Raw genomic sequence first — 8,626 nt, forward strand, 5'->3', positions numbered from 1 at the left:
TTTATGTAATTCTATTCCAAGAAACTAGACTTATAAGGGATAAGATTTAAAACAATGTCTCTTTAATGAAGCATTAAAAGTTGTACTATCATGCATTCATATATAAGAATTGGCAGCCAAACTTTGTAACGTGAAAGTGACGCTTTTGATACTGATTTTAAAGAGGATGGATTGTTTAAAATTCGGTCTTGCTTTCCAAAATTAGGATTATGCCTTAATATTGCAAAATAAACTTAAAAATTATGGTTAAATTGCCAGAGTTCCATTGGCTGCAGTTTGCAGTTTGCTCACAAGCTCAGATTCTTAACTCACCCGTATATTGGAATTAGGATGATTGCAAGAGTAATAAAAGTTAAAAACAGCTGTGGCCAGTGTGGGCCCACTGCCCCTTTTACACAAGCTTTATTGGATACAGTGGTAGAAGCAAAATTTAACCCCCCATGGTTGGAAAGGAGATCTCAGTGAGAATTTATCTGGTATCAAACAGGCTCCTGATGAACTGTTTCAAGGAGTTTGTGGATGGGCTACTAAAAACAGCTAGTAGAATTTTCAGAGACCCTCAAGCAGGGGTTCCTTTTGTTATACAGTTGTTTTATGAGAATGCTAATGCAGCTTGCTGTGGCTATCTGGCCATATAAAGCAAAGACAGACTTACCTGGATATACTCTATACTCATCTTTGTGCAGATATTGGACCCTCATACAGTCAGGGTCTAGCTATGGCTGCTGCCTTACTAGGGACTACAGTACAAGTAACGCCTTCACAGCACCAAGGTGATAAGGAATGTTTTAAGTATAAATCATCTTAGGAAAGATTGCCTAAAAGTTAGAGGCATAGATACACAGTAGAATTGCTCCCCTGGAATCTGTCCTCACTGCTGGAGGGGTAATCTTTGGGCCAGGACTCAGGCAGTAGGCTCAGATTAAGAAATATTTATATTTGAGTTAATGCAAAGCTCAGAGCAGCCTCAGCAAGGCTTGTGTGGATCCTGCCTAGGGAAGTTTTGGGGGCCTTGCCTTGCCTCGCCTCCAGGGAATTATTTTTTTAAGCCAAAACAGCATTATTACAGATCTATCCAGCTGTTGTTCAAGATAAAGTTCAAACTTAAGATTTATGAAAGATCAATGAGGCTGTGGAACTTGTAGAGGCATTGCAATCTGGCCTGCCTACTCCATATAGAACTATTATGGATTTGGAAGGTTGTTTTTTTCCTTTGCATCCTGATAATTGTAAAGGGTTTGCTTCAAGTGAGCCTGTAATCATTGAAAGATTTTGCCTCTAGGCTAATAGCCTTATATTATGTTTTCAAAAAATGTCTCTGCTTCATACAAGATGTTAGAACTTTTTCCAGGATAGCCAGGGCTATACAGAGAAACCTGTCTCAAAAAACAAAACAAAACAAAACAAAACAAAACAAAACCCAACAACAACAACAACAAAAAACCCAAAGCAAAGCAAAACAAAACAAAAGGAAGTCAGGACTTTGACCTCCAGTGTATATTGTTTATTATATGGAGAGGATTTTATTAGCTGATCCCTCAGATGGCCTCTTACTACAAATCTTTGCTTTTATACAACGAGCTTTAAAATTTTGGGAAGTAGTTGTTGCTCCAGAAAAGATTCAAAGGAAATATTTTTTTCAATACTTGGGGCCTCAGTTATATCCTAGGAAAACTGAGGTACAGAAAATTTAAGAAATAAAAGATGATTTGCTTACTTTAAATTGTTTTCAAAAGCTTCTAAGAGATGTTAATTGGCTAAGACCTCACCTTAAGCTCACCACAGGAGGACTTAAGCCTTTGTTGGATGTTATCAAGGGAGATGCAAACTAATTGTTGGGAGACAAATAGCTTTGCAGAAGGCAGAAGAAGCTGCTGTAATCAATTGTTAGCTGCTTGTTCTAGTTGTTGCTACTCAAGGTGACCACAGCAATTCTTTGGTCAAAGAGAGCATTAATGTGGATTCATCTTTCTTCATCACTAAGTAAAGTTTTAACATTCTATTATGAAGCCATTGTGGTGTTAATAAAGAATTGTAGGATAGAATCATGAAAGTATTTTGGGAAGAATGTCTTAAAACCTGACAAGACATCTATTCCCTGTTTCAAACCATTAAATTTGTTATTGCAGAATACTGATATTTGGCGCATTGCATAGCAAACTTTTTAGGCAAAATTGATTATCATTATCCAAAAGACAAATTGTTAAAATTTGCTTCTATGCATGCTTTTGTATTTTCTGTAAATTTATGCATGCATCCCATTAAGAATACATCTACTGTATTTATAAACAGCCCTTCTATGGGAGAGAAGTTTATGTGATTGGATCACGTTTACTCTTTTGAGTTTCTTTCTGCTTCAGCACAGATAATCGAATTGCTTGCTGTAGCCAGTGTTTTGAAATGTTGAAAAATCAAGCTTTAATTTGTATACTGATAGCCAATATATATAGCTTAGGGCTTACAATTTGTTGAAATTGTTCCTTCTTTGTTTTTTTTTTTTTTTTTTTTTTTTTTTTTTTTGTATGTTTTTACACAGTAGCTATCTTCAGACCCTCCAGAAGAGGGCTCCAGATCTCGTTATGGATGGTTGTGAGCCACCACGTGGTTGCTGGGATTTGAACTCTGGACCTTCGCAAGAGCAGTCGGGTGCTCTTACCCACTGAGCCATCTCGCCAGCCCCTACACTTATTTCTTATGAAATTACTTTGCATTTTTACCTTATGGTAACTTTNTCTTCAGACCCTCCAGAAGAGGGCTCCAGATCTCGTTATGGATGGTTGTGAGCCACCATGTGGTTGCTGGGATTTGAACTCAGGACCTTCGGAAAAGCAGTCAATGCTCTTATCTGCTGAGCCATCTCTCCAGCCCGAAATTGTTCCTTTTTAAGATACTGCTAATTCTCAAATTTTGCAATTGTTTATGCATATACTTTGTCCTCTCAAGTTAAGAGAAAGTATTGTTCCTTTAAAGGACGTTTAAAAACTCATCCTGGACTGCCTGGACAAGACCCCTTAAGGCAATGTCACATCAGATTTGTATCCCAGGCAGATTATAGGTCTTACATAGAACAATTTACCGTATAACCTCATTCTTTACATCATCAAAATAGTAATGGCTTGGCATAATGTTGATGTTTTTAGAGAATGTGCATGTCAAACTGCAAAGACTGAATTGAGTGCTTGAGACATCCCCACAGACAACCTTAATCCTGTTGCCTTTAACTTTTGACTTTGTATCTCAAGCAGATCGGTTACCTCCATACAGGTTTGCCTTCAGCAAAGCTCAGACGGCAGTTATTCATCGCTATGAAGAAATGCATCGGGTGCATAGTGTGGCTTTGGTCTGAATGGGGAAAAGGTGTGCGATGAGGGCCAGCAGTCAAAGGCAAGCCACTGATGTTCTATGACTCTTATCAACCTAAGACAGAGGCAAGTGCCAAGAGGCCGTGTTTGTTCATAATAAACACTAAAAGGCCGTGTTTGTGCAAATAAACACAAGCAAGCTGTATGTGTCCTCCGGGACGGGTAACAGAGAGTATAGACTCAGTCCCAAGCCAGGCAAGGCCGCCAGCCATCATAATTCCCAGGCCCGTAATCGTCATGGAGCATAAGTAAATCTTATACCCCAGTCCAGCTAATTTTTAATAAATAAAAAGGGAGGAATTGTGCCCTCCCTCTAGCCTTGAGTGGGCTGAATCAGACCTTGTTTTGCCACAGTCGGCTAGCCCACCTAGGGTGGAGTCTTCTGATCTAGATGAAGTCTATTGTCCTGCCACATCTGCAGCTTCCTGCAAGAAGCCACTACCTGCTGAGCAGCTGAGCTTGTCTTCTTCCTTAGGAGATCCTAGCAAAGCTTTGCTCTCCTTTGATGAGATCCTGTCAAAGTGGGGGATGGGTCCACCCCCCTCCCTTTAAATTCAGACTTTAGAATTAAACATTGAGCCTTGATCAGAGAAACTTTGTCTTGGCTCATTATTTCTCTCGTCTGTCCTTCCCATGCAGTCCCAGCTTTCCTTTCAGGGACCCAGTTCTCCTTGGCCACTGGCGGCTACACTGCACAAGTTAAGAGTGATAGCAGGCAGGCACTTGACAGTCTTCTCCCAGGTACTCAATCAAACACACGTCAGGCACCATCTCACGTGGGCACTACAAATGTGGTTTGTAGTCAGCCCATGGCTGCACTTGTGCTAGACATTTTTTTTTTTTTTTTTTTTTTTTTTTTTTTTTTTTTTTTTTTTTTTTTTTTTTGGTTTTTCAAGACAGGGTTTCTCTGTGTAGCCCTGGCTGTCCTGGAACTCACTCTGTAGACCAGGCTGGCCTCGAACTCAGAAATCCGCCTGCCTCTGCCTCCCGAGTGCTGGGATTAAAGGCTCGTGCCACCACGTCTGGCTAAAGATTTATTTATTTATTATTATATCTGTAGCTGTCTTCAGATTCACAAGAAGAGGGAGTCAGATCTCATTACAGATGGTTGTGAGCCACCATGTGGTTGCTGGGATTTGAATTCAGGACCTTTGGGGCAGCAGTTGGTGCTCTTGACCAGTGAGCCATCTCTCCAGCCCCGTGCTAGACATTCTAAGAGGCCTGGTTCATACATCTTATAAAGCTTTCAGTCCATCACTGAGGGATGTCACGGCAGGAACTAGGCAGAGACTTGGTGGCAGACGCTGACACAGAGAGCATGGAGAAATGCTGCTCAACTTGCATTTTTATACAACCTGGCCCCACGTGGCCTGGGGTGGCCTGACCCACAGTGGCGAGGGCCCTCTCACATCAATCATTCGTTCTGAAAATGCCCTATAGAACTGCCTACAGGCCAGAGCAATCCAGGAATGACTCCAGTTTGTGTCAAGTTGGCACGTGTACCACACTGGGCTAGAGATGGATCATGGAGCTTCTATCAACTGAGTTGCACTTCCAGGTCAGCATCTTTATTTTTGATTTTTTTTTATGTTGGCCTTTTATTTATTTGTTTATTTTTGGTTATACTAATATACTATAAGGCATGAAATATAAATTTAGCACCGTATGCTTGCTTCATTATTCCTCTTTCTGCCACTAGCTTAAAATCTACTATTTTCATGACGTAAACATATTAACTTTTGAAGACAGGCCAGTAAGCCCTAGAGAAGGAAGCAGGTAGAAAAAAATGGAACCACAGAAACTGTCCACTGACATAGCTTGTGAGTCTGAAGAACTGTCATGGTGGTCACTTAAGGAAACTACTGAAGGATTCACTTTTGTCAATTAAAAAAAATTTTTTTATGTATATGAGTGTCTTGCCTGTACATACATCTGTGTACCACATATGTGCCTGGTGCTTGCAGATGGTAGAAGAGGGTGTCAGATTCCCTGGAAGGAGTCAGGGATACTCTCAAGCCACCATATGGGCACTGAGAATAGAACTCGGGTCTTCAGCAAGAGCAAAAAGCACTCTAAAACCGCATAGCCATTTCCCCAGCCCCTACCCACTTATGGAAAGATTCTTAACTGTGAGGTGTTCAGTAAGTAGTAGGTAACCCTTGAGGTGTACCTCGGGCAACAGATAATAAGAAATGCCTTTTCATATGCAAACTGTATTCAGGCCACAAAGTTTAAATGCAGAAGCGAACCCTGTTGTTTTACTAATAGAGACATCATCATCTCTAAGAACAGTCATCTCCTTCTCCTGACCAGGTCTACATGGCTGTCCTCACAGTCCCATCATGTCTACTTTCTTGGTAAGTTCAGCCTCGATGGCGTCCTAGAGGAAGAAAACAAGCCAGAAATAAAGACATGGAAGAGATGGCATCAACCTCTACTGATAATTAAATAAGAGAAGTAGAAAAAGAAAGCATTGAAGCAAACGGTTTCTTTATTTGTTTCTTTTTTGTGGTACCAGGAACCAAACTGGGGAACTCATTTACGCTAGTCAAGCCTTTGGCTACTGAACTCTATCATCATCCCTTGGTGTTCACTGTATGCACATGTATGTGGACATGTGTGTCTGAGGAGCTTCTATGCCAGGCAAGCCCTCTCTACCACTGAGCTACACTGCCAGTCCTTGTGCGTATGTTCATGTGTGTAGTGCTTTGAAAGAATCCCCATATGCAGCTTTAGCTAGTTTCAGACCTGCACCGATCCTGCCTCGGCCTACTGAGGTGTTTGGTTTGTTTGTTCTTATTTATTGTTTTGTCTTACTTTGTTTGTTTGTTTGTTCCTTGTTTTTTGAGACAGTGTGCACACTGTACTCCCAAGCAGTTGGACCTCATCACTCACCACAGCTTAGAAGGCTTATTATCTCAGTTGAGTAACTGCTAATTTAAAAGGGGAAAATGAAGTAAGAAAAATGAGAAGTACTTACTAATTCTCTCTTTGCCTCTTCAATTTTCAGTTGAGCAAGAGATGGACTCTTATAAAGGAAAACAAACAAGGAAAGCGTCACGGTTTATGAGAAGTCTCACAGGGCTCTTGCTCGGATCTGCTGGGGCTATTGAGGGAGGAAGAGGCCACTGCAGCTGAGGCTTTGAAGTCACTGCCCTGTTCTAGTCTGGGGTTCTTTTCGACCACAATCAAGTTGGGGAGGAGGGTTTATTTGGTTCATACTTCCATATGGCTCTTTATCATTTAAGGAAGTCAGGACCAGAACTCAAACGGGGCAGAAAGCGGAAGGCAGAGACTATGAAGGAGTGCAGCTTACTCCCCATGGCTTTCCTGCCCAGCCTGCTTTCTTACAGAACCCAAGCCCACCAGCCCATCGTTCACCCCACCACATGGGCCGGTCCCTCTCCCATCAATCACTAATTAAGAAACTGCCTTACAGCTGGATCTTTTTTTCCAAGACTGGATTTTTCTGTGTTGCCCTGGCTGTCCTGAAACTTGTTCTGCAGGTCTCCGTGTGTGCTATGACCCCCACACCCAAGATAAATACATAAACATAACAAGACAGGGTCACACTATGTAGTCCAAACTGGCCTTGAGTTCGAAATCCGCCACCTCCCAAGAGCTGCGGTTATAGATGTGGGCCGCCAGGCTAAGCCTGCCGCTGCCTTTTTTCCTTTCTTTATTCTTTTGGTTTTCTGACACAAAATTTCATTCTGTAGCCTAAGTTATCCTAGAAAGCAGGGACCCTTCCGCTCCGCTCCGGCCTTCCAAGTGCTCAATGACAAGTGTGAGTCACCATTCTCAATTCTGCCACGGATTTTAAATCCTTGAACACAAACCCACTATTTTGATAGTTTAGTGTCTTTAGAAAACAATTAGAAAACATGACTCCAAGAAATCCCATAGCAACAGTTACCGGCATTAAATCTAAATAGGACTCCAACTTCTTCTTCAGGGGTATGGTCTGCTCTTTTAACTCCGAGAGTTTCTAGAAATGCAAAGAGAGTTATACAGTAACAGAAATACCCACAAACAACTAACTAGTGCTCATTATTGAAATAAAATGCAACGAAGCATTACTTTTCAGGGAGTTATTTATTTGTGGTGCTAATGATGGAGCCTACAGCTTCCTGAAGGTTGACAAGCAATCTGTCACTGAGAGACACTTGTCAACCTGCAGGTGTTTTAAATAAAGAATCAAAAAACTGATCTGGAAGAAAAAAAAAAAAAAAGACGGGGGTGGTGGCCAAACAACAACAAAAAAAACTGGGCTGGAGAGATGGCCCAGCAGTTAAGAGCAATGGCTGCTCTTCCAGAGGTCCTGAGTTTAATCCTTGATAACCGCATGGTGGCTCACAAGCATCTATAATGAGTTCTGATGCAGGTGTACATGCAGATAGAACACTCTTCTATATATAAAATAAAAAAATAAATCTTAAAAAAAAAATCAAAGAGCTTCAAGTAGATCACTCATTTCTAGTAGAAGAAATCCCTTTCCAAAGTATTTAAAGTAAGAACGCTACGGTCCTCCTCATTTACTACAGCGGCTAGCAAGATGGTTCAGGAGGAAAAGGCATGTGCAGCCAAGCCTGGTGAACCAAGGGGTTTTTTTTTGTTTGTTTGTTTGGTTGGTTGGTTTTTTTTTTTTTTGGTTTTTCAAGACAGGGTTTCTCTGTGTAGCCCTGGCTGTCCTGGAACTCACTCTGTAGACCAGGCTGGCCTCGAACTCAGAAATCCGCCTGCCTCTGCCTCCCGAGTGCTGGGATTAAAAGTGTGCACCACCACGCCCGGCTGCAACTGGAGTTTTTGACAGTTGCAAGCTGCCATGTGGGTGTTAGGATTGAACCCTACTTCCCTATAAGAGAACAGCCAGTGCTCTTAACTGCTGAGCATCTAACTAAATTATCCAATTCTGTTACAGCAGCAGAAGCCAGGCTAAGACGGGAAGCGTACCTCTGAAAGTGCCGCTAGTGAGCGATGAGACAGAGATGCATCCATGCCTCTGGCTGAAAGTTGCTCCTGCAACGTGAGGAAGGAGAGTTCTGATGAAGGGTCATTTGAAGATAACCATCATGAAACTTTTTTCAACATGTAATAAAGAATAGGTACAGGTCACAAATTAAAGAGCACGCATGCATCTAAGCTACGTTAGCCCTGAGTCCTTTCTACAGTCAGATGTGGGGAGAAGATGGTGCTGGTTAGCCCTGAGTCCTTTCTACAAGTCAGATGTGGGGAGAAGATGGTGCTGGTTAGCCCTGAGTCCT

General features: G+C 41.8%; 1 protein-coding gene across 2 annotated transcripts in view; it reads right to left on the reverse strand.

Annotated features, from left to right (window-relative positions):
- Positions 1-5,555: 5,555 nt before the first annotated feature.
- Positions 5,556-8,626, reverse strand: part of Haus1 (HAUS augmin like complex subunit 1) — a 10,890-nt gene continuing 7,819 nt past the window's right edge. Inside the window, exons 6-9 of one of the 2 annotated variants that reach the window (XM_021150826.2) lie at positions 8,316-8,381; positions 7,279-7,350; positions 6,343-6,390; positions 5,556-5,742 (exon numbers count right to left, since the gene is read on the reverse strand). In XM_021150826.2, the coding sequence (XP_021006485.1) occupies positions 5,692-5,742; positions 6,343-6,390; positions 7,279-7,350; positions 8,316-8,381 (237 nt within the window). In that variant the 3' untranslated portion in view covers positions 5,556-5,691. The remainder of the gene's footprint in view (positions 5,743-6,342; positions 6,391-7,278; positions 7,351-8,315; positions 8,382-8,626) is intronic. The other variant, XM_029471737.1, reaches the window with a different exon arrangement.

The sequence above is a fragment of the Mus caroli genome, chromosome 18 (genome assembly GCF_900094665.2).
Source record: "Mus caroli chromosome 18, CAROLI_EIJ_v1.1, whole genome shotgun sequence".
Lineage (NCBI taxonomy): Eukaryota > Metazoa > Chordata > Mammalia > Rodentia > Muridae > Mus > Mus caroli.